Genomic DNA, 27005 nt, shown 5'->3' on the forward strand with positions numbered 1-27005 from the left:
TATTCCCTGTATCTTCGAACCTAGCCGTACCCTCGCAGTTACGGACCTTGCCGATAGATGTCAGTATTTTCTCCGAACCCAGCCGTACCCTCGTAGTTACGGACCTTGCCGGTAGAACAAATACTCTCTGGTACCATGGTTTTTTAAACATCACATTTAGCAAAGGTTTGCATGTCACAATATTGTGCTTGTCTACTCATAATAGTTTCATAATTTAGTTAACTTACATCAGACAGGTGTTTCACAAAATTAATTTGGATAAAGCCAATTTGCAGATTTTTGGTTATTTAACAACAGGTATCTGCTTACCTTTATAGAAGCCCGGGCAGTTTGTGAAACACACGGTTCGATTAAAGAGTTGACCAAATGGGCCGGACATTTACCCAGCGAAGTCCCTTCTACCAGATCACGTCGGGGTCACCAATTGTCAATGTCGCGTCAATTCAAATCTGGTATCAGGAACAAAAGAGGTCAACACGACTTCTAAGGTATACTAGTTATTTTAATTAATGCAAAAACCTTCAATGGTAAATATGATGTTTCGTATATACGGGCTCTCTGATATGCCTCGCAGGACATTCCAGAGAACTAACTCATTGCTCTAGAAACAATACCCAAATACTCTGACAGAGGAAGTTTCCCACTTCTCTGCTGGCCAATTAGAGTAAAGACTTGAGCAGTTTAAACTATCTCAGCCAATACGTTGATGCAGGGGGTTGGTCTCATCTCTTCGGCGCCCTTTGTTACACACTCCAGCCAGACACAAGATTATCATAACAACCTGTCATAGTGAGCAGAGCCAGCTCCCTTAGACATCATTCCCATGTCAAAGGAAGACTCATAAATCACAATGAACTATTATAGTCTAGCATTTGAAGACACAATCCTTATCTTCTCTTCACATCAATCACAGCCTTGCCAGGTGTCACAGCCTACATTAGCCCAGTCAAGAATGCATTCTTTCTAAGTTAGTCATCCTATCAGTTTAGAAGAATAATAAATCCCTAATACTACTTAAGACATTGGCTCACATCTAGGTTGTGCCTTTAGATGTCGAGAAAATTAACAACTAAGGAAGAATTTTTCACTTCTCGTTGACTTTTCAAAACCCAAACCCCGGCCTGGTCTGTTTCACAAGCGTTCCCGGAAGTCTCGCGATGTTGCGCCTGTGGGTTTTAGAAACTGTGATTGCAGTCTGACTGAGGTATGTGGTGAACAAGAGCAGCGGAAGAATTCAGTTTGAGTCGTCAGGCAGACATGTTCCATCCGGGGCCTTTGATCTTATGTTGCAGTACTACAGTATCTCCACTAGAGGTCATAGTGCTCTACTACAGAAGCACATCACTTTCACTGAACCCTGAATGCTTATAATAGTGAGTGGCAAAGTCATTTATATGAACATTTGTGACAAAATCACTTCTACGCCACACGCACTTACCTTACTCCCTTCGCTTGGACACACATGCTGCGAATTGCATAATGCCACCATTGAAGAGATTTTTCAATGTAAGCTACAATGACTTTTTGACATAAAAATATATTTTTAGAATTAATTGTAATTTAAAAAACTAGATGAACCACTAAGTGTCTTACAGTAATGTTACGGTTAGATAAAAAAATATGTATATATTCATGAGATTGAATATGGAGTTCCATAAAGCATTCTGAGGAAATTAACTGAGGGTTAATGTGCACATGTGGAAGCAAGCCTAATCAGGATTGCAGAGCACCATGTGCATAAGTAGAAGGTGTGTGTGTGTGTGTGTGTGTGTGTGTGTGTGTGTGTGTGTGTGTGTGTGTGTGTGTGTGTGTGTGTGTGTGTGTGTGTGTGTGTGAGAGAGAGAGAGAGAGAGAGAAAAAAAACTGGTGCATGCCCAGTATGTCAGCCACTTGTGTTATACTTGATCACACTATTTTAAACCCACAAATACCTCTAATGCTATGTAATCCTTGCTCTCTCTTCCTATCGTCCTCCACTGGATCCCAATCTCAGAAAGGATGGACTGAAGGGGGGAGAGAGAGAGAGAGAGAGAGTCAAGTTCTGTTGTAATCTTGTAAAGTGGTCAGAGCAGGGTGAATGAGTCAGAACCACTATGACATTTTAACAACATGAAGCGCTGTCCAATCTGAGAACAGACAGTCAGACTCTAGCACATTAACGTATCTTGTATCTTTATGAAGAAAGTGCAAAATGTAGTGGTTTTGGTTGATTTGTCTCGAGGTTCATACTATACATTATAACACAGGTGATCGACAGTACAGGCCAATGTCTTCCATGAAAGGTATTTATGCTTGGGGTACTTGGCTAGATGCCATGTCCAGAGGTCAAGCTAGGTAGGTGGCCACAGTATGCCAGAGGAGCAGAAAGCAAGATACATGAGTGTTGAAGGAACTGCATAGGGATTATCATGGTGAATGAGATTACATTAGATTACATCCATCTGCCTGATGGTACCACTTGACTCCACCACTCCCTTACTTCCTTTTTCCCCAGAGCCTCACCCTATTGGGCAGCTTCGTCGTTATACAAAACTAGTTTGTATCAGCCAATCATTGTTTGATTACTGTTGACATTACAAAACTCATTGTGGAAGTATTTGTCCATTGACTTGTGAATGATTCTGTTACAGACGTCTCCTTTTACTCAAACTGTCAAGACTTAGAATACATAAACTTCCTCTTATGTCAGTGTTATGTCATCCTGTAGACTAGAGGGTATTCTTTTGGACCGTCTTAGACTCAATCTGTTTGTCTGAATGACTGATTGACTGACTAAAGAAGGACAGATGATCGCAGATAGGCACTGAAATGTGAAACATAATCTGAGGTGAAATTATATGAAATGATGACAGGGAACAATAATAGACATATCTGCTTGTTTCCTTCAATCACATTTATTGATTTCTCTAATTTTTTACAATGAACATCAGCAAAAAAATTATATACAAACAATAATATACATAAAGATAATAGAATTATCAGCCATTTTCATTTTGGGTGAGAGACTATCCCAAAGTGTTTCAAAGGATTTCTGCCTTAGATGATTTTTAATAAGCTGTCTGATTCAAGATTTTCAGGGACATAACGTTTTTTGCTTCAGAAGTGAGTTTGAAACACTAGTTTGCCACATGCAGTGGTCACAGGCAAGTATTGTGCTTTTTGGGGATAAATCCTTTGCAGTTACTGTAAATATGCAGCTTTCTATTGAATCAGTGTAACAGAAAAGGATACCCTTCTTCATCTCATAATCTTGGGGCCCATATAAAGACATGCACTGTTCATCTAAAAGAGTAGCCAGTAGAGAATGACTGAGAAAGAGTGCTGCTTTCAACAGGGCAACCATTCAATACTGCAAGGTTGAAAACAAGATAGAGAAAGAATGGGTCAGACTGAAAATAAACAAAAAATTGTCCTTGGTATGTGTTTAACCGTCAAATTTTCTTTAGTCTCACTCAGAATTCTGAGATTACAGGTCGAAAATCTACCAGGTAGCACCCCTGTCTTATTACAGTACAAAGCTAATACATTCTTTCCGCTTTACAACAAAATAACAATAAAAATACTTTATCTCTTTTTGAAAACAAAAACTTTATGTTTATATTGTTCATTCTTGAAGACGCGCATGAGCAAACATAACTATATATGTGAACGTAATATTTCCATGTTCTTTCTCTCTTCTTCCTCACACTCTTGATGATTCATGTTACTATACATTTGTTATAAAAACAAATAAAGAGAGTCGCACACTCTATGTATGAACAGTCTGCGACTCTCTTTATTAGTTTTTATAGCTTACAGTTTATTCACCGTTAGTCAGCACCTCTACACTAAATAATGTTCTCTGGTTGTGCGCCAGCTCATGCTTTTTATTAGACTATACATTTGTTAGCCATTCCAAGAATAAAAACATCATACAGCCACACATGAAATAAATATATTGCTTTTTGAAGACATCTCTAAATGATCATATAAAAACAGATACATGGAGATATTATTAAATATAATTTGGTGACACTGGGGAATAACACGATCTGTCCACCAGGAGGCACTGTTGTCATTTAGTGAAACCTGCTCCTTCTGTGTGTATCATTATGTAAGAATAGGACGGTTCATTAAATGACATTCATACATCATTCTGAAACACGTTTTAAATGAAACCCTTTCTCTTACAGAGATCTGTGGTCTGGTAGTTGCAGCACGATTTTTTACATACTATTAAAATTCTCATGAATATCTTTGGTTATACGGAATGTGGCAGGACTAATCTTGCATGTAGAAAATATAAGCATTAATTTTGCAATTGGAATATATCCACATATATGTAAGTGCGTGGCTACACACACCATGGATTCACACCATGGATAGTATACACATCTACTTGTAGATTGAATTGTGAATGGAATGGGCTCATGGGGCAAATTGTCTTGTGGTACAACATGGCAATATATGGGTCACATGGATAAAACCCTAATAATATTATAGAGTGTAAAGTAACTGTGGAACTAAGCATTCCATAGCCTTTCCTCATCTGACATATTTTAACAGAAAGCGTGGATGATTCTGTGTGTATGTGTGCTTGTGAGAGAGAAAGAGTACGAAATTGGGAGGGTTGACACAAGGTGGAACTACAAAGAGAGGATAAAGTAGAGTACCTGCTCTGGATTATTTGACCAGATTAAGAGATTACAGTGAAATTAAGCGAGACAGACTGAGTGGAGCAGGAATGCTAAGGAGTAGGTAGCACTAGAACTGCTCGCTCCATTGTCTCACAATGTCAAAAACAACAACTATTGGTAGGCTACATGCAGCATGCATGTTTAGCATGGAGTCAATTTACTTTGTTCAATCAATCCTATATACCTCAACATGTATTATACAGTACATCTATCAAACAAAACGTAGTATTACTGTCAGTCTTGATGATGACATTACTGAGGAACCACTTCAACCAAAATTAATGAGAATGTATTGATATGCAATACTGACTGAGAGACGAATAGGCCCTAAAAGTCAACCCAATCGTTAATTTGAGTGAACAGATGCTAGTGTTCTAAAAGTGTTGCTATGACGTCGTAGCAGGATCAGTCACATTGGCACAATGTCACAGCAAAGGCGAGGTGCCTGGGTTCAGCAGCGCTCGCTCAGATCCACAGATTCCTCAACTGATGGATGGGCTTTTCTCATTATGTGTACCTAATCAAGTCAGCAGTACATTCAGGGCATCTGTGCAACAGCACATTGACCACCATGCTACAGCAAATTCATAAATGCTCTTGCACATGCTCTATTGTAGATGTTTAAAGTTATAGTACAGCCTCCAACTCCAGGGTTGGTTGGTCTGTTTAACACTCTCCTTTTTAAAGCAATGTAATGGCAGAGAATCCTACCAAAATTAAAATAAATCAAACAAATGACCGTTATCACCAAAACAGCCCTACAGACATTCTGGTCAATGTAATCAGAAATGTTGGAGTCAGCCTTCAAACTGAGATGCACTGTCACAGCACTAACAAGCCATGTACAAACTGATTAAGTTGGTAAGAGATTTTTGAATAAAAGTTTTAAAAAACATAGAAACAAAACAAACTCTCTCTATTTGTCCTTATCCACAGTACCATAAGCATCTCGTCTTCACAAGAAAAACACAAACCAGTGCAAATCAATACAAAATAAAAGAACAGCATCTATTTACAACATGTGTGCACTGTAAGAACAATGTATATTCATTTTATGGAAGACTGATCCAATTTATAACTATGATGTGCAATTCAAGTGTTTATGACAAAAGAGTCCTGTTTAATGTAAAGAATGTGTATGATTTGTTACTAATGAATATTGCATATGCAACTTCCCGACCTACAGTATATTTTTCTTGCAAATAGAATTTTGTCATACAAAGACATACAGTACACACACATGCAAACATACACATAATCAAAGTTGTTGACCTCTATAACTCCCCATGTTGGAGATGCTATCTTCTTATAGCTCACATTTTATTCACACAATGGCTGTGTGGGGGGGGGCTAAACTGGATGATTACTGCAGAGTGCAGTGTGGTCCCTCCTGGTGGCCAGTGGTTTAACATAACCTCATTTATAATTCCCACATAACAGAGCAGAGAGCTGGGACGTGAAGCCTCCTGCCCTCTTAGCACACTAAAGACAATACACACATGCAAAATGACTCCGTCTCTGCATTCATCCACCAAAATGTTTTTTTCATGATACGTTTTAGCTGTTGGACTATTCAAGTGCAACAAAATAGACATACTGATATAAGGATATGATATATAAATAGATATACATGTTTTGTATTGTATTTTGTGTATATTCGTACATAAAGGGGAACTCTAGAGGCAGGCAGCAAGGAAGGAGCCACAGTAAACTGGTAAGAGGTGTTGCTTCCATCTTGCAAACTTTGAAATCATACGTGTTTCTGTCCTCTATATCACCTAGTTAGTCATGCAGTGTAAATAGACTTCAAGTCAAACTAATTTACAGAAAAGAATCAGTCCCAAAGCTCACACACAGAAAAAGAGACAGAATTACCACCCTTTTTACTGCACCATTCTGACAGCATCACTCCACTGGACATACAATGCCCGACATCTAGGGTAAATGGTGCAGTAAATGGAAGTTATAAACATTTACATTTACATTTTAGTCATTTAGCAGACGCTCTTATCCAGAGCGACTTACAGTTAGTGAATACATATATATATTTTTTTATACTGGCCCCCCGTGGGAATCGAACCCACAACCCTGGCGTTGCAAACGCCATGCTCTATCAACTGAGCTACATCCCTGCCGGCCATTCCCTCCCCTACCCTGGACGACGCTGGGCCAATTGTGCGCCGCCCCATGAGTCTCCCGGTCGCGGCCGGCTTCGACAGAGCCTGGATTTGAACCAGGATCTCTAGTGGCACAGTTAGCACTGCGATGCAGTGCCTTAGACCACTGCACCACTCGGGAGACTAACATATTCTATTCGTCAAACAGAGGGTGTTAATTCTGTTATCTGTTTCTGTATGTGTGTGTGTACCTGTGCACAGAATGTGGGTGGGAATGTTTGTGAAAGAAAGAGAATGTAAATCTAGTTTCTAGTGTTGATCCTCAGTTTGAAAGACACTTTTCCAGCAAACTTGTCTCTTTCACTCCCAGGAGGAATGTTGTTGGAGATGATCCTGCACTCGATATTGATGTCTTCATTGAGGGTGATGTTGAGGAACTTGATGGCAACCAGAGGCTGGGAGTAGTTCACCTGAAACAAGACAATAGTTCAATTTTTAAGATATTGTTACATAAGCTATCAGCATTCTTTTTCAGCAACATTTTATCTAAAATGTATTGAAAGCACAGGCAGATTAATGCGTAATAACAATGTAATAACATTGGATCACTAAGATTTTTTATTCTAACCATAAAAATAGGTTTATAAGTGATGCTTCCTGAGTGTTGCCAGGTTGGTATCAGGAGATTCTCACCTGAGCTTTCTTGCCATAGTAAGGGTAGTACATGAGGTTGAAGGTGCCATTTTCAGGGTAGTACGCCACCTCTCCAATCTTATCAGAGTCTTCTTTCTGCAGGGGCAGAGGATCAAGGTCATTAGTTAGAGCATGTTCTGTCTGAAGTGTGTGGGCGAGCAGGGAAGGTCTGCCCAATCTGAAGGAGTGGACGAGCTTTGAAAGGACACCATGACAATTAGAGTAGAAATGTATCTTTGCATTTACTGCATGTCTATCTACATACTGTACTTGTGGACTTGCAATAGTAAACTACTATTTATTTACATTTATTTTAGACATTGAGTCTACCTGTACATGCTATGCAACAAAGTTATTGTATCTCTCTAGCTTGGAATATAAAAAGATGAGGGTACCAGTGTATCACTAGCAACTATACACTACATATCTACTCTCTATCTGTCACTAAGATCACTACAGTGGCACCCTTACCCATTCATCTTTGCCAACTTTGTACCTCTGAGAGTGGAAGGACAGAATGGATGGTAACAGAAAAGAAGAGAACAACGTTATGAAAGGATGAAATGACATTGTTCACGCCACACAGACAAGCAAAGAAAAACACAGATATAAAGGAAGGTAATGGGTGACATAGATGAGAACAAGAGACATGATGGGTTCATTCTGAGAGGGGACGTAAGGGGGGACGGACGGACTGAAAGAGCGAGAGAGAGGCTCACCTTCGCTCCACAAGTGACAAATGGAGCCTGGCCATCCTTTCCTGGCAACATCCCAATGACCTAGAGGGACAGACAGACCTGTGTTAACCTGGCAGTTCCACCACCATCCCCACTTCATCCCTCCTTAAAGCGGATCCATTCAACTGAGCACTGTTGTGATTTTGAAGTCGATCAAACTATTTCAAAACTTTTCCAATGTTGTTTGTACTTAAATTGTATGGTCGCTTCCAGGCTCCCAACAATTTCCTGCTCCATTCCCCTCTCCCTTACATCTCCAAGCAACACCCCAAGTTCCTCCCTCCCCAGCCCCCCTCCCCTCTCTGCTTCTCCCATACCCGGTTCAACTTGATGATGATGCATGGCTTGCCAGCCTGGTATCCATAGGTACGGTCATCGAGGCCAGAGCATTCTTGTAGAAGGGTTCGGTTGAACTGGCAGGAGCGCTTGGGGTTGTTCTTCACATCACCACTGTCTGCCTGAATAAAATACTGGTCCGGTGTGCACTCGTCATTCTTCTCAGCCTGCAGAGAGATGTTGTAGGCTGGATGGGAGAGAAATACAGTTTAACATGTTGTTTTCCCCATGACTTTACGTGAGAGACAGACAGACAGACCGAGAGGCAGAGACAAGCTGACAGACAGACAGACTCACGGGAGAGGAAGTTGTCCAGGGTCTTGGCATACATGTCCCAGCTCTCAGTGTTGTGGGTGTTGTAGATGATCTCCATGGCCTCTCCCCTGGGTCTGATCATCATGCCTGGTGAAAAGAGAGAAAGAAGATGGGGGGTTTAGCCTTCATCATATGTATACAATACTATGTGTGATTGTTTGGGGTGTTCACGACTATATAGTAGTGGTTGTCTAAATGTTAGTTTGTAATGTGAGGTTTAACTTGATCAAAACCTCAATGTGGTATTAGTGTATAATACCTGGTGTACCAAGCCTGTCTTGCCAGGTGGGTTTGTGGTCATCCAAGGTCTGCAGCATGACGTACATGGTGAGGCAGAACATGCCTGCTAGGAAGATGTAGAACACTAGGTAGAAGAGTAGGATGAGGCCTGAGGAGGGAGACACAACCAGCACACAGATACAGCATTAACATCATACAAGATCAAAGGAAACGCAACATTCAACGAAATATGGCTATGTCCAAAATGGCACCCTATTAACTATACAGTGGGGCCATTTCAGATTATGGCCCTTCCATATTCCCCACTTATATGGAATAGGGTGCCATTTAAGATATTGCCCTATGTAAAAACAAAGCCTGAAAAGCTGAATAGTGAAAAGGTCATGTAGAGTAGGTGTTATATTGTCTAAGATCCAAGACAACACTTTATTTGGCCACTCTCTCTGTATTTATCGCACCATGCCACTCTCTCTGTCGTTATCACACTATACCGTACCAACGATTAAACGTAAAAAGACACAGGAGCTGAGGAGTAATCCTCTTTACCGCAAACCAGAAGCCTCTACTTCCTTCTATAGTATCTCTCTCTCTCTCTCTCTCCTGCTCTCTCTCTCTCTCTCCCGCTCTCTCAATTCAATTCAATTTAAGGGGCTTTATTGTCTCTCTCTCTCTCTCTCTCTCTCTCTCAAACATACACATTTCTATAAATAGAAATATAAAAATGTGTTTAATGGATATTGACTATCTATCTATTAATGGAAACATTAATTGGACATGCACACTTCTCCATAGATGTCTGCAATCACACTACCGACCACACACAACCTGCACACAAACACACACGCCCTTCCCCCAGTCTTAAACAGGGCTGATTAATATAGGGTTGAATGTCTGGTCTTTGATCAAATTAATTATCAAGTAACACCAACAATGGGGGAGAGAGCCGAGAAGAAGGGGAGGGTGAAAGAGAGGGAGGAAGGAGTGGTGACAGAAGGGAAGAGGGGAGGAGGAGAGAAGCCCCCTGGAGATGAGGTCAGGGGGTCAGGGGATTTGGAGACATGTACAGTATCCCACTTACACAAACAGTATAGAGACCATACCGACACTGTAACATATCAGTATAGCCAGGGCCCAAAGTGAAAGGCTATTGTTTAAACCATTCTGTTGGATTGACAACATAAAATCACCTCAGCTGTTACAAACATTAGACCTTCTCGGTGAGTGAGAGTGAATGTGTGAGTGTGACTCTGCCAGTCCCCAGGGTGGGGGATCTACGTTGAAATGTAACCTCATAGAGAGGAGCGTAAGAAGAAAGGAGAGGAGTGCAGAGCGGCATCCTGTGGGGTGAGATGGGAAGGGGTGCTCTGGCACACTGTGTACGAAGGAAAAACCCTGCTGAGTCATCACAGATCGTGTACAGGCCCTGGATCTAACCCTGGCTCTGGTCTAACCAATGCAGTGAGGGACTACCATCAGGGAGGAGATTATTTATTTGACTTTATGGGGCGTCATGGTGACCAGATCCCCCCCCCCCCCCTTTTGGGGAGACAGACTGAGTGTTGTGTACAGACCCAGAGAGAGGGTCAAGAGGAGTGTAGAGAGGGTCACCTTTCGCCTGGCCACACCAGGAGGGTGTCCAGTTTACTGACCTCTCATCACCATGCCCTTTCACTCTTCCTCCGCCTCACTTTTTTCATCCCCCCATCACAGAGAGAGTTGAAAGCAAATGATAAAATGACGGGACAGAATAGGCCGGCAGCGTCCTGTGCTTTCCCTCATACAATGGCAACATGGACGTCTTTTAAAAGGGGATAGTATTCAAACATCAATGAATACTATGAATGCTGTTTTGAATCTGGGTTATCAAACAGAGGCTTTGAATGGAAAATATGGTAAGCATAAAAGAATATGTATGCGCTGTGGCCGTTTTAATATTCATGTACTGTTGAAATTGCCAAGGGATCTAAGAACTATTTCCATAATTGTGCAACACACACACACACACACACACACACACACACTTGCATATCCACAAGGAACAGTAGTGCCGCCCTGATTGGGCTGAATTTCTACCCCAGCTAATTTCAGCAGTGTGCGCTATCAGTGAAAAAGTTGCAATTACATTAACTAGGGTCCTTTGTGCATGAGATTGGTGTGGTTCCTCTATAAGGCTCTTTGTTCTGTGGGCTGTGGAGGAGGTCAGGGCTGATTAAAGGACAGATGCATGCAGACTAGACGTACGATCTTAATTTGATCACCATGTTGTAGGAGAAATGTAAAACTTGGAGTGTATTTGAGGTTTAAAAAGGCTTCTGAAGTTTGTAATTTCCACTTTTACATTTCAGGCATGATTTCCCGTTATGGAAAATGTATCAACCCTACAAAAATGTCCATTAATTATCCACATAATAATTCACATTTCCTGTTGCTGCAGGATTATTTTCCTGCTGTAGAAAACTGGCTCTAATTATGATCCTACATGTGTAGCACCTGGATACCTGGATCACCTAGGCCCAGCCAGGTAATGAGGTATGTACTAAGTTAATGGACCAAGTATAGGCTATACACATTTAGGCTCACTACAGAAATAGCCTAACTAACTAGCCTTAGAGAGCGCAGCTTAACCAGGCCACCAGTCCTCAAAGCACCTGGGATGCACTGAGCTGGATGAAGGAGTGCATTCTGGGAGAATAGCTGCAAAGGAAACTATAGTCAGTGATCACCCCACTCAGTAGGCCTACCACTTACATTTCTCTCCATTATAGTAGAAAGGGCACTATAGCGTTCCTTGTGGAAATGTGAAATGCAAGGGGTGTGTAGGGGTGTGTGTGTGTGTGTGTGTGTGTGTGTGTGTGTGTGTGCGCAGGGCCCCCCTACCTCGCGGGCAAAATATTTTAGTGGCCCTCCTCTTTACAGAAGTTTAGCAATTTTATATAATTCTACTCATTTTGCCATGAGGCACAGAGAACATTTTTGCAGTTTTTTGCTATTCTACAAATTTTTCCAAGACTTATGCCATGTTAATGATATCTGAGTGAGAGTGACTAACAAGATCAATGGGGGCCCCGTGGAGGTCAGGGCCCCTGGGCACATGCACTGCATGCCCGGTCGGTATTCGGCCATGATTACTACAAGTTTAGATAGCTGGCTAGACTAATTTACCAATCTATAAATTGTTAGCTGACATGGCTAATTTAGTGTCAGTGACTGACATAGCAAGAGAAAAACTGCTGATGCACAACCAAATTTCTAAATTGCACCTTGTGTATTCTACTATTTTAACTCTCAACAGTAAGTTGAGGCCACGACTTAGTTCTTAAAAACATAAATAATAATTATATTTTTTGTTGTTGTCTTTTTTGGGGGGGTCAGGGGTCCCCTAGTGGCTGGGGACCCTAAGTGACCGCTTGTCTCGCTTATGCCTGGAGCCGGCCCTGTGTGTGTTTGTGTGTGTGTGTGTGTGTGTGTGTGTGTGTGTGCATAGGTTAGGCTGGGGCGGTATACTGTATACCGGGGTATTTGGAAAATGCCACAGCATAGTTTTTCAATACCGTCAACTATTTATTTTAAGATAATACATTTGAATATTTGTAGCTACTTTTTAAGTTCATACTTGCAGTCAACTTGTGCAATACATTAGGAGATAAAGCAGATTGCATTCTTCATTTCACCTGTCACATTATTTTACATGATGAAGCTTACCATAGTTCCCCAGAACAGTGGAGCCAGTCACGTGTTTGTTTGTAAATAGCACAACGGGAGAAAGCTGGAGCTGGTGAGTCCATAGCATTCTATATCTATCGGTGAGTCTCTGTTGTGCGGTGCACATGAGGTGATTAAGTTACACTAGTATGCAATTCAATACTAAATGTTTGCCATCAGATATCTTAGAACGGCTGTCTGCCGTGTTTGAGAAGTCAAAGAGCTCTTGGTGTACAACTGCCATTTCTTCCCTGTGCGTCCTACTAGCGTTTTTTCTTCTTCTCCTCTGTTCTTCTCCCATCTGCTCCATGTACACATGCTGCTCTTTCTTCAGAAACGCATGCATCACAACTTTGTTCATTTGCACAATTTCTCTCATTCACTTTCGCTTGTACAGTGCATTTGGAAAGTATTCAGACCCCTTGACATTTTTGTTACGTTACAGTCTTATTCTAAAATGGATTACATCGTTTTTTCCCCTCATCAATCTACACAATACCCCATAATGACAAAGCAAAAACAGGTTGTTAGAAATGTTTGCACATTTATTACAAATAAAAAACTGAAACCGCAATTCATTACATAAGTATTCAGACCCTTTCCTCAGTACTTTGTTGACGCACCTTTGGCAGCGATTACAACCTCCAGTCTTCTTGGGTATGATGCTACAAGCTTGGCACACCTGTATTTGGGGAGTTTCTCCCATTCTTCTCTGCAGATCCTCTCAAGATCTGTCAGGTTGGATGGGGAGTGTCACTGCACAGCTATTTTCAGGTCTCTCCAGAGGGTTCAAGTTCGGGCTCTGGCGACCCACTCAAGGACATTCAGAGACTTGTCCCGAAGCCACTCCTGCGTTGTCTTGGCTGTGTGCTTAGGGTCGTTGTCCTGTTGGAAGGTGAACCTTCGCCACAGTCTGAGGTCCTGAGCGCTCTAGAGCAGGTTTTCATCAAGGATCTCTCTGTACTTTGCTCTGTTCATCTTTCCTTCGATCCTGACTAGTCTCCCAGTCCCTGATGCTGAAAAACATCCCCACAGCATGATGCTGCCACCACCATGCTTCACCGTAGGGATGGTGCCAGGTTTCCTCCAGATGTGACTCTTGGCATTCAGGCCAAAGAGTTCAATCTTGATTTCATCAGACCAGAGAGTCTTGTTTCTCATGGTCTTAGAGTCCTTTAGGTGCCTGATTGGTGGAGTGCTAAAGAGAGGTTGTCCTTCTGGAAGGTTCTCCCATCTCCACAGAGGAACTCTGGAGCTCTGTCAGAGTGACCATCGGGTTCTTGGTCACCTCCCTGACCAAGGCCCTTCTCCCCCGATTGCTCAGTTTGGCCGGGCAGCCAGCTCTAGGAAGAGGTGGTTCCAAACTTCTTCCATTTAAGAATGATGGAGGCCACTGTGTTCTTGTGGACCTTCAATGCTGCAGACATGTTTTGGTACCCTTCCCCAGATCTGTGCCTCGACACAATCCTGTCTCGGAGCTCTACGGACCATTCCTTTGACCTCACGGCTCGGTTTTTGCTCTGACATACACTGTCAACTGTGGGACCTTATATAGACAGGTGTGCCTTTCACAATCATGTCCAATCAATTGAATTTACCACAGGTGGACACCAATCAAGTTGTAGAAACATCTCAAGGATGATCAATGGAAACAGGATGCACCTGAGATCAATTTTGAGTCTCATAGCAAAGGGTCTGAATACTTATGTAAATAAGGTATGTGCAAAAAAAATCTAAAAACCTGTTTTCGCTTTGTCATTATGGGGTATTGTGTGTAGATTGATAAGAAAAATAAACAATGTAATCCATTTTAGAATAAGGCTGTAACGTAACAAAATGTGGAAAAAGTCAAGGGCTCTGAATAATTTCCGAATGCACTGTATATGTCCACACTCACTGAAAATTAGATTCGGTAGCTATAAGCTATGCTTGTATAACTTTATGACCTGGATTTGTCTGTCTTTGTAATTAGTTTATGTTCGTTTTAGCTCGTTAGCATTTAGCTAACAGCGTCTATGTGATTTCACTATTACTTGTGTTAATTTTGGTAGCATTCTGGTAATAGATGCCCAATGGGCTTTTATTTTGCGTTTTTAGCGCTCCCTTGTGTGCTATGCTGGTAATACCGTAAATCCTGGGATGGCAAAAGGACAGTATGGTGGTATGAAAATCTGGATACCGCCCAAACCTAGCATAGGCGCCTGAGTAATGGAGCAAATGCAGCCGCTGCACCCCCACTTTCAAAATAGGGGCGCAAAGTATGTTTTAGCACCCCCACTTTTTTTTTTACCAGAAAAGTATAATGATCCATTGGGTAATTTGTCATTTTTCAATGATTAGTAATGTTTTGAGCTAGTTTGTATTAAAATAGATATGTCCATTTTTTATAGAATAATTAACAGATTGCATTTTGCACCACCTCCCCCGTCGCCTCAAGATGAATGGTTTTGCCCACTGGAAAGTTTTGCTTCCCTACTGAGCGCCATTGTTTTGACTCAGTGCAGTTAGAAAGCACTAGTTGCACAACTGGTGTTTAAAATGAAAAGGCACCTGCAAAAGAAATGTTTTATGTATTTTGTTGTGCTGTTACATTTGTATCATTGTTTCATGACCTATGCACTCAGGGTGTTGCTACATTGCATTTGAGAGACGTGTTACCACAAGCAAATTTTGTAATTTCACTTTGTCTGTAAGAACCATGATGAGCACGGGCATGTCTGATTAGGCTTTTTTGTTTCGCAGCCTCTGGGACAATCTCAATTGATCGCGTCCTCTCTCCTCGCCTCAGAGGAGATCTTGCTTTCTCATCCAATTGGTTTTGAGAAGGAGAGAGGACACGAGGAGAATGCAATTGAGATTCTCCCACTGAGATTCTCCCACTGACTCTGAGTAGCCTTTCATCAGCCTACCAAAGGTTGCAACTTTTCAGAAAACTGCATGTCCGGTAGAATGGTGTTAAAAGCTGTTTACAGGCATTTAACACCATTCTGAATTTTTGCCATCTATTTTCCCAACATCAATCAGTTAAATCACATTGTTACAATGTTTTGTAACAGTCCTGGCTGAGTCTCACATGTGACCGTACAGTGGCGGCTTCGCAGTTACAATGTAGCCAAGCTGTCTCTGTATGCGCCTATGCGCAAAATGAAAAAATACCGGATATTTGTCACTCAATAAAACAGCTCTGCTTTGCTTGGTAAGTAATATTGAACAAATAAGCCATTTCTACCCTCGCTGCATCAAATATGTATGCTGCTGAGACAAATTTTAAAAAATGTCCTGGTGACACTGTGACAGCGCTTAAAAATAAATAAAGTCAATGTCGGAGGTAGGGATGGGCATGAGTCTCGACAGACCTCAAAACTCGATCTTTAACCAGAGATCACATTTGTTTTATTGTCTTGAAGAAAACGTTAATTTGCTTTGACTCTAGTGTTCCATGTGCATTTGCGGAGCACAGTCATACAGTGGATTCGGAAAGTATTCAGACCCCTTGACTTTTCCCACATTTTGTTACGTTACAGCCTTATTCTAAATTGGATTAAATAAATACAAATCCTCATCAATCTATACACAATACCCCATAATGACAACAGGTTTTTTGAAATTTTTGCAAATGTATAAAAAAAAAAACAGCTGAAATACCTTATTTACATAAGTATTCAGACCCTTTGCTATGAGACTTGAAATTAAGCTCAGGTGCATCCTGTTTCCATTGATCATCCTTGAGATGGAGTCCACCTGTGGTAAATTCAATTGATTGGACATGATTGGGAAAGGCACACACCTGTCTTTATAAGGTCCCACAGTTGACAGTGCATGTCAGAGCAAAAACCAAGCCATGAGGTCGAAGGAATTGTCCGTAGAGCTCCGAGACATGATTGTGTTGAGGCACAGATCTGGGGAAGGGTACCAAAAAATGTCTGCAGCATTGAAGGTCTTAAATGGAAGAAGTTTGGAACCACGAAGACTCTTCCTAGAGCTGGCCGCCTGGCCAAACTGAGCAATCGCGGTAGAAGGGCCTTGGTCAGGGAGGTGACCAAGAACCCGATGGTCTCTCTGACAGAGCTCCAGAATTCCTCTGTGGAGATGGCAGAAACTTCCAGAAGGACAACCACCTCTGCAGCACTCCACCAATCAGGCCTTTATGGTAGAGTGACCAGACGGAAGCCATTCCTCAGTAAATGGCACATGACAGCCCGCTTGGAGTTTTCCAAAAGGCACCTAAAGGATTCAGACCATGAGAAACAAGATTCTCTGGTCTGATGAAACCCTTCTCCAGAGCACTCACGACCTCAGACTGGGGCGAAGGTTCACCTTCCAACAGGAATATTTTCCCCCCCCATTTTTTCCCCCACCTTTATTTAACCAGGTAAGCCAGTTGAGAACAAGTTCTCATTTACAACTGCGACCTGGCCAAGATAAAGGATGACCCTAAGCACACAGCCAAGACAAACCAGGAGTGGCTTCGGAACAAGTCTCTGAATGTCCTTGAGTGGCCCAGCCAGAGCCTGGACATGAACCCGATCGAACATCTCTGGAGAGACCTGAAAATAGCTGTCCAGCGACGCTCCCCATCCAACCCCACAGAGCTTGAGAGGATCTAAAAAGAAGAATGGGAGAAACTCCCCAAATACAGCTGTGCCAAGCTTGTAGCGTCATACCCAAGAAGACTTGAAGCTGTAATCGCTGCCAAAGGTGCTTCAACAAAGTACTGAGTAAAGGGTCTGAATACTTATGTAAATCAATCACATTTATTTATAAAGCCCTTTTTACATCAGCAGATGACACAGTGCTATACAGAAACCCATCCTACAACCCCAAACAGCAAGCAATGCAGATGTAGAAGCACAGTGATATTTTGCTTTGTCATTATGGGGTATTGTGTGTAGATTGATGAGAAAAAACAACAACAATTTCATAAATTTTAGAATAAGGCTGTAACGTAACAAATTGTGGAAAGAGTCAAGGGGTCTGAATACTTTCCGAATGCACTGTAGGCTTCTACAAGCAAGCGCCACTGCTGAGGTTACTGCCTTGAAGAATCGGTTCCAAGATATAATATAACCAGTTGATATTATGGTTTCAATAAATCAATCTTAAACGGCACTTGTTTTTTTATTGACTGAATATATATGGGGCAATTTAGCGATAAGGATTTGTTATCTGTAATGGTTATGATAAATTAGGCATTGATGCGCACTGTTGGCATATAGATAAATGCACACAATTTATCTTTATTTTATTTGCAGGAAATGGTTAAAACAATTCACAAAAAAATATACAAAAATGTTTTACACCCCCACTTTCAGATAAAGTCAGGTGCCCATGTGTGTGTGTGTGTGTGTGTGTGTGTGTGTGTGTGTGTGTCTTTGTGTGTGATTGAGTATGGTGGGTGACATCTCAAGTCATAGCATTTACATTCATGAGAGATTACATTTGAAACAATTCTGATTACATTTAGTGTAATCAATTAAAGGGAATGTTCTGAAGTTAATGTACAGATTGATTTGACGTCTACAACTGATACTTGGCCGGTCAGCCTATGAAGTCATTAGATTAGGATTAAATCCTGCACTGATTTACTCACACTAAGCGATGGGAAGGGCTGGGGGGTTGGAGGTGACACAAATAGAATGTGGCGCTCGGCTTTACCCAGATTAAAACGCCTCAATGTCATTAGAAAAGAGCCATATGCCATAAGACTGCTAAATAACTAACAGAACGGCTACACGGACTATCTGTATTTAATTCTATGCATACTCACACTCATGCACACTGACACTCCAACACACACATAACATGCACACACATTTATACTGACTCTACACACATGCACACACGCTCATATACAATCATAATTTATGCTGCTGCTACTTTGTTTATCATATATCCTGATACCTTGTCACCTTACCCCTATACATATCTACCTCTATCACTACAGTATCCCTGCATATTGTAAATACAGTATTGGAACTGACTCTGTATATAGCTTCTTACTTTCTCGTGTTCTTCTTATTTCTTATTTTTATTTATTGTGTGTTTGTTCTACCTTATGTTATTTTTAGCGCTACATTGATATTGATTACTGCATTGTTCAGTTTGGAGAAAGAAAGGCATTTCACTATACTTCTGCACTTGACATTAAAAATGTAAAAGTTAATATGTGCATAATTATTTCCATGAACATTTGAAATAGTTGCAGGTCGGGCATTTATGACGTTACGGTCATCGTTTAAAATCTCGGATGTTAGACTACATTACCATATCTTATTGCAAATCTTGGTTGTGCGATTATCGTGCTGATCTTGACACTTAGCAGATATAATGTATCAAAATAATTCTTCACTGAAACAAAACGTGCATTGTAATATTGATTGCAACCTAATAGCATGTAGTTAAATCATTACCACAAACCCACTACTTTTGCGTTTTGCATAGCCTATTCGAGTTAATAATAGGTCTAGGCTTGTCAACGCTGAGGCTATTTGAAGTAACAACTGGCCCTCAAATCTCGCTCTGCGCCAGAAGACAGGTTAAAGTAACGCAAATTCAATCTAAAGAGGCCCACTGTAGCCTTTAAAAAGTACAACAGAGAATAGTATTTTAAATGGTGGGCAATGGCATATTCATTTCATTTAAAATACACTACATGACCAAAAGTATGTGGACACCTGCTCGTCGAACATCTCATTCCAGAATCATGGGCATTAATATGGAGTTGGTCCCCCCTTTGCTGCTATAACAGCCTCCACTCTTCTGGGAAGACTTTCCACTAGACGTTGGAACATTGCTGTGGGGACTTGCTTCCATTCAGCCACAAGAGCATTAGTGGGGTCGGCCATTGATGTTGGGCGATTAGGCCTGGCTTGCAGTTGGCGTTCCAATTCATCCCAAAAGTGTTCAATGGGGTTGAGGTCAGGGCTCTGTGCAGGCCAGTCAAGTTCTTCCACACCGATCTCGACAAACCATTTCTGTAGGGACCTTGCTTTGTGTACGGGGGCATTGTCATGCTGAAACAGGAAAGGGCCTTCCCCAAACTGTTGCCACAAAGTTGGAAGCACAGAATCGTCTAGAATGTCATTGTATGCTGTAGCTTAAGATTTCCCTTCACTGGAACTAACAGGCCCAGCCCGAACCATGAAAAACAGACCCAGACCATTATTCCTCCTCCATATGATGGTGCCAGGTTGAAAGTCACTGAGCTCTCCAGTACAGGCCATTCTACTGCCAATGTTTGTCTATGGAGATTGCATGGCTGGGTGCTCGATTTTATACACCTGTCAGCAACGGGTGTGGCTGAAATAGCCCAATCCACTAATTTGAAGGGGTGTCCACATACTTTTGTATATATAGTGTAGTTCCACTGCCTCAACCCTTATGTCCCAACCTGGTCTCAGATCATTTCGGATTATTCTGTACGTAAATCTGATACACTCCATGTATTATGACATGTTATGTTTCGAATGGTATGCATTGATTTGTGGAAGTCCATCATCCATTTCGTAGAATATGTGACGAATTTGCTAAATGAAAAATATATTACCAATATGCAAAACATATTTTTCCAATTTGGTGTTGCTAACATTAGGTAGGCTAGGGGTTAGGGGTTAAGTTTAGGGTTAAGGTTAGGAGTTAGGTTAAAGGATTAACGTTAGGGTTAGATGAAGGGTTAGCTTAAAGGATTAAGGTTAGGGGAAGGGTTAGCTAACATGCTAAGTAGTTGCAAAGTAGCTAAAAAGTAGTAAGTAGTTGCAAAGTGTCTAATTAGCTAAAAATTGTCCATGATGAGATTTGAACATGCAATCTTTGGGTTGCTAGATGTTTGCGTTATAGGTCCACCCATCCAGACGTTCAAGTTATACGCCCACCCATCCACCCTCCTTTTCCCACACCCATCCACCCTCCTTTGCCTTAAGTAACCTTATGTCTTATGTAACCATACCAAATGTAACATATCATATTAATTTAAGTATCCCGGATTTACCGTTGACCGTTTATGTTACGTCTAGTCTATGAGACCAGGCTGTATGTCCAGACGCATTGCGCAGAAAACTCAGTGACATAAATTAATAAATATAAAATAATAATGCAGGCAAAATTTCGCCAGCTCACACAAGCTCATACTACACATAATGGCACATTTGAGTTTCAGCACGTCCTTGCACTGGACAGCAACCAATCTTATTAACTGATGCTCGGGTGAGGCGGAAGCTTTAAATTGCGCATTATAGGCTATGCTACAATGTGTTCACAAACTGTACATTTCCGCCTGGTCACATTCGTACGTGTACAACCAGCATAATTAAAGGACGCCCATGACATCATTGTAAAGCCTGTAGCTAACTAGGTGCTGCGGACTTGCTAATTTAAAAATAAAATAACTTTGACCATTTATTTCAAACTATGAAGCCGAGGTGGTAAAATGCTAATTAAATGCAATAACTGCATGCAGGCGGGTGTCCCGTGCCACTACAAAAACAGACAAGTTTGCTGAGTTCTTATATAGTGTGAGTGGGAACATTATCATTGCGTTTTTGCTTTGCTTCTTCTCCACTGTAGTGTATTTTGGAGGCTAGGACTGGAACTATATCGTGCACATTAACTGGTTGGATAGCCAGCCAGTCATGAAATTGGCTGCTAAGTAAAGTTACTACTAGTAGCTAGCTAATATCGATGAGACTAAATTAAAAAGAGGAGCGTTTGTCAAGTGTCATGACTCATGCATGTTATGTATACATAACTAGCTATATAGCTTGTGACAAGGCAGAAACAGTTTCACTCTTCATCTGCATAAATTAAAAAAATATTGATGAGAAAACGACATCACCACTTTGTGCAAGTTAAAGACCCGAGCCAGCTAGCTGTTGAACATTTTGAACATGACAACTTTCAAGCAACACAAAGACAGCAAGTTAGCGAACTATTTTCGAATTCGGCATTTGTTTCACAACCCATCTAAGGTTGCAAGCTAGCTTCATCTAGCCGGCATAATACTTTAAGCCTTGTTTGTCGATCAGTAATGCTAGCTATCTATGCCATACCAACCTGCCTAGCAGCCGACTAAACTGTGTGAAATTGCGGGCTATTCTTTGGGGTGCTGAAATCTGTAGTTTTTGATAAAAACGTAATTTTGTGTGACGTCGGAGCTCCAGTCCGCCCACACTAGTCGCTGCTCAACTCCATCATAAATCGTAGAGTTGAGTTTAATCCGCTAGCTGCCCATCCAACCAGCTAGCAATGGGCAGCTAGCTAGCTAAATATTTATAGTACAGAAAATACATTATTCAAGTCTAAATTGAATATCAGTAGTGCTGTAGTAAATTATCTATTATAAAGCCAGTTAAAATCGCATGAATACTTTATAAACCTACAAATATAGCATGTTAATTTAAAGCAAAACACATGTAACTGAATGGGTTTTCCGACGTTCTGAAGCTTTCTTTACCCTTCGTGGTTGTTGCTAAACTAAACTAAACAATGGGCCCCACGTCATTGATGACACAAACCTGTCTTCCTCCATGGTGTTAGAGGTAGAGGGGCCATATGTGCTGCATTGCTGCAGGCGACCATCACTAGGTAAACGACTAGACTCACCCCAGCTGCTCGCTGTCCTGCCACAAAATTCCCGCGTCCTAGGGTTCCATATGAAGTCCTTCCAAGTGCTCTTCTCAGCATCCTTTGCCATTTTGCTAGATTTTTGTACTCCACGGACTGTTACCTGGCTTTATAGCCTAATGTAGTAGGTCGTTAGGGTGATATGTGAAATATCTAGCTGTGAGGTTGGCCTACACTGCAAAACCTGTTACAGGGTTGCTCTGGAAACAAACGGGTGCCAATTCCTCAGATAGAAAGCAGAAAGACGCTTTCGAGCACACAAATGAAGAGCTGCTTTGAAAGAAAAGGATGAAAATCCGGCAGCTCCGTGCTACGGTTTCTAATTACAGTTAATGTATAATAAACGACGGTGGTGTTGACACTACACTCAGTACAAACCCAGCATCTGCCCTACCACAACTTCTAGTCCGCATTCCGCAGTTTTGATGAGTGATGCAGAGATGAAGTGATACTGCAGTAAAGTGCTCTCTCTTCATCTCTCTCTCTCTCTCTCACTCGCTACCAGTCTCTCCCTCGCTCACCGTCACTCAAGCCTCACCCCCCTACCCATCCCTCTCTAACCAATCATATGCCCCCTGTAACCTGTGTTTCTCAGTTAACGTCAGAGCAAGGACTTGAGTGACAAGCATTCCAGCTAATTATATTAGCACTGGAGATTCCTCCTGCAGCCTGTGCATGTGTCTGAAGACAGTGGTGCCACAGATAGATATCACATTTTTGGTGGTACTGCTCATAGATGAGGCTCTTGAACATAGCTCATAGTCACATCCATCTGAATGAAATGTCTCCACCATCAACATCCCCTTCCTGAAACCCACACTGTTGAAAAATGCAGATTCCTCTAAGGATGTATTTATTATGTTGCGGTTAATTCCCCTGCAGTCCTCTAAACCTGGCTGTCATGAGGGAAGGAAGGAGGAGGAAGGAGGGACATATGGAGCTGACTCACACAATATCAATATGATGCTTATTTGCACAACTGGCAACTGGATGTCTATGATAATGTAGCTTACTGTAGAAGAGGCTAGCCAATTTAGGGAAAAGCAGGGTGATCTGATAATACGCAGAGTCAGTATATAGCCTGTCCAGATCTTTTGCCTTAGCTAAATTGATCCCTGCATTGCTTGGCAGTGGTGTCTGGTCTCCCAGTCAGTCTAATGGCAATGCAGGGTCAAGTCTAAAGGCTGATGGATTACTCTGCAGTACTCCTGGTGCCATATGACGTGGCCTGTTCTGCCACTGGCATCCATCCGCATGTCAATGTGTGCATGTATGTGCGTGAGAGCGTACATACGTGTGTGTGTGTGTGTGTACATACAGTATACTGCATTGATGAATCTCAGAGACTGGTAACCAGTACAGTTGATGAGAATGGTGCCCTCACTTGGAGATCTAAGATATTACAACACGTGTGTGTCTGGGCGGTGTCACTGGGTTCATAGCCTTGCAGCAGAATCCTGTTAAGAGGGCATTCTGACTGTCTGCAATGGTTTTAACCAGAGACAATCTTCTACATTCACCACTACTTATCTTACCAATGATAGCAGATATGAAACCTAAAACATAAGAAATGTGAAGATATAATGCAAAGCAAATATATTTTGTTAGTAAGCTTCTGTATGTCATGACATGAAACATAAAGACATGCAAAAATCCTGTTCATTATATAAAATTTATTTAATGACGATATCAATGCGAATATAGCACTACAGTGATTTCCAAAGTACACCGTATCTTACCATATCAATATAGTATGGCACTCATATACTGGCCACTGTTTAGTTGACACGCAAAGCTGACAGCTTCTGTAAACTAGTTAGTAAATTATGCATAAGTTATCAATTGTTGTGATGAATTAAAAAATATGATAACTTGGTATATCTGAAATACAATTGGGCACACTTTTCAATGGATTTGGGATAGAACCCTAACTCTGACATGTTTTCAATGTAAGGAATCCCTGCATGCATTGCAGTTCCCTTCTCCCCCTCAACATGGTCTTCATCACTGTTTGTTTGTTTTAAACTATAGTCAAATGGGTGATAATAACCTGGACCATTAAAACAGACTGTTGAAGTAGTAAAAAGTGAATCAGTGACTTAGTAATAATGGTGCAATGTCACCTCAACATTTTGGAGACTTTTCCACGGGGTGGAACTGGAAATGTACAGGTTGGTGCTAACCAGTAAAACAACAACATCAACCAGGAGACATTCAAGTGCCAGAATACAAGTACAGAGGGATTGACTCATCAAAGTACAAACTTCATATCTTTTAGTAAATAAAAACAAGTATGTAACAACCACAATAGTAGTAATATTAGATATGGTCATGAATACTGAAATTGTAATTGTAATTTAATTAACAACAACATTAGTAGTAGTAGTTTGAGATAGCAGCAAAGTATTTCAGACAATGTCCAAACAATGATCAAACTGAGTTGTTCAAACCTGTACATAAATACAATGTATGTAGAAAAAGGCATAAATACAACAACTGTATGTACTGCATAAAGGGAATATTGCACAAATATGATACGACAATTGTGAGACAGTGCCTTTGTCTTGAGGGCTTGTAATTGATTGGTAGAATCGTACAGTAATGTGTGTGTAGACCAATTGCAACAGATAAAGTAACTCATTCTTTATTATTATTATTATTATTTATTTTTTTACAATTGAACAAATGTACGTTTTTACATTATATGCTACATTATATTTATTGATTACAAGTATGAAAGTGGAAACAATTGCTACATTTTCAATACAGTTGTACATCTATTTACAGTAGTATATAGGGGTTTTGTTTCTCGTAAGCATATGCTATGTTTTTGTGCAGGTTCTTCCAGCATTCTGTTTGAGGTGTGTGTGTGATGATGTTACACTGCCCTATCAACTGCAGCATTTCCTACTGTCTGTGTTGATAGGTGTGTCAGTGCTTTGTTTTGTGGGGTGGGATGATCATCAATATGCAACAGTGAGTCCACATGACCAGTGGTGTTTTTTTTTTGCCAGTGATGTATTTTGTACAATTAATCTGTGTCCGCTTGTATTGCATTTTAGTGTACATACATGTGCCATCTGTCATAATAAGATATGTTTTAATGATTCCCCCAGCAACACTTTAATATTTTTACACAACCACAACATAACATTTCAACAGGACTTTTCATGTTGTATGTAGTTATATAATGGCATCTTCAAGAATAATGTTAAAATCTCACATGACCATCTCCACACAATTAATTGATATGGTTTTAAACAGTACTGTATGTCTGATCAATGACATGCAGGATATGACACGTTAACTGTGACTTTGAGTTCAAGTCTGAGATATGTTTTGGCCGGCTGACACGTTTTAACATTGTTACTCCCACATTGGGAACATATTGCTATAAAATTTCAGAAACTTTGAGAAAGTCTGTATATTTACATTACAAATATAAAAACAGTTAGGTGGTATTTCCCTCCTCAATCATGATTACTTCATCTCCACAACAACAATCTACTTATACCCAGACATCAAGGCAAACCAAACCATCTCATATGCACTCAACATGTTTCAATGTTTCTATAATAGTAAGAATCCCTTAACATGTTTCAATGTTTCTATAATAGTAAGAATCCCTTATCCCATCTCATTTTTATGAAAGGCTAGAGAGTATAAGTGTGTGTGTTTTAAGTGTCTGTAACCAGGTTTCCATCCAACCTTTTCATGCGAGTAAAGTACCAAAAAATCTCATGACAGGCCTGATGGAATCAGAAAATGTCTCGGTAAACTTTCCAAATGTCGACAAAACAAAATATGCTAGACAAGGTGGGATCTTTTTGTGTCTGTAAAATTAATGTCGGTGGAAACGCTTTTATGCGCAAATATTGATATAATAACCATCATATCGAAGTAAACTTGAAGTCACGCGATGACATGTTGTGTGGTCCTCACACTACGACTCGTCGGGAAAGCATGCAGTTTATTAGGCTACAGATGAAAAAACTTCACAGGGTGGTGAACGTGCAAGGTGATGAGCTTGATGGCCCTTTCCAATAAATATCAATGGCCTTATTCGGGTGACATGATCATCGATGCTTGGCTGCCGTTACTTTAAGCTTTAAACTTGGGGAAATTAGGCCAAATTAGTTAAACCAGTGTTGCTCTTATAGTATAAATCCTCCCCTTTTTTATTTTGTCTCAACGAATGCTGAGTCGACTGGGGTTTAAGATATTAATAAAGAGTCAAGGAAGGGCTTTTAGAATACTACATTTAAAGTGTAAGAAATCACATTTAAAGTGTAAAATATCACACAGTACTGACGGATTGTACGTATGTCTCTTCTTGGTTTCATGTTTGATTGGTATATCCCTCAACTGAATCTTCCCCATTTTTTCCATCTCTACAAAGTCATACTTTAAATCCCTCTTGGCAAAATAACATTTATGTTTCAGTTGTTCCTTATCTCTCTGGCCCACACACCTCTAAACATCTCAGTAACCTTGAAGACCTTGTATCAGCTCCACATAAAGTTTATCTTACCATGTGAGAGCACAAAACTCTCATCTTACTCTCATGCATA

General features: G+C 40.9%; 1 protein-coding gene across 1 annotated transcript; it reads right to left on the reverse strand.

Annotated features, from left to right (window-relative positions):
- Window positions 1-7095: 7095 nt before the first annotated feature.
- On the reverse strand, window positions 7096-22504 carry LOC311142170 (sodium/potassium-transporting ATPase subunit beta-2-like; the record flags this gene model as incomplete). The annotated part of the gene is made up of 8 exons (XM_084177762.1): window positions 7096-7263; window positions 7487-7582; window positions 7958-7984; window positions 8206-8265; window positions 8541-8746; window positions 8857-8961; window positions 9134-9262; window positions 22414-22504. The coding sequence occupies 8 exons, from the start codon at window positions 22502-22504 to the stop codon at window positions 7096-7098; spliced, it is 882 nt and encodes a 293-aa protein (XP_084033888.1).
- Window positions 22505-27005: the final 4501 nt, after the last annotated feature.

This window comes from Coregonus lavaretus (genome assembly GCF_964263955.1).
Source record: "Coregonus lavaretus genome assembly, chromosome: 15".
Taxonomy (NCBI): domain Eukaryota; kingdom Metazoa; phylum Chordata; class Actinopteri; order Salmoniformes; family Salmonidae; genus Coregonus; species Coregonus lavaretus.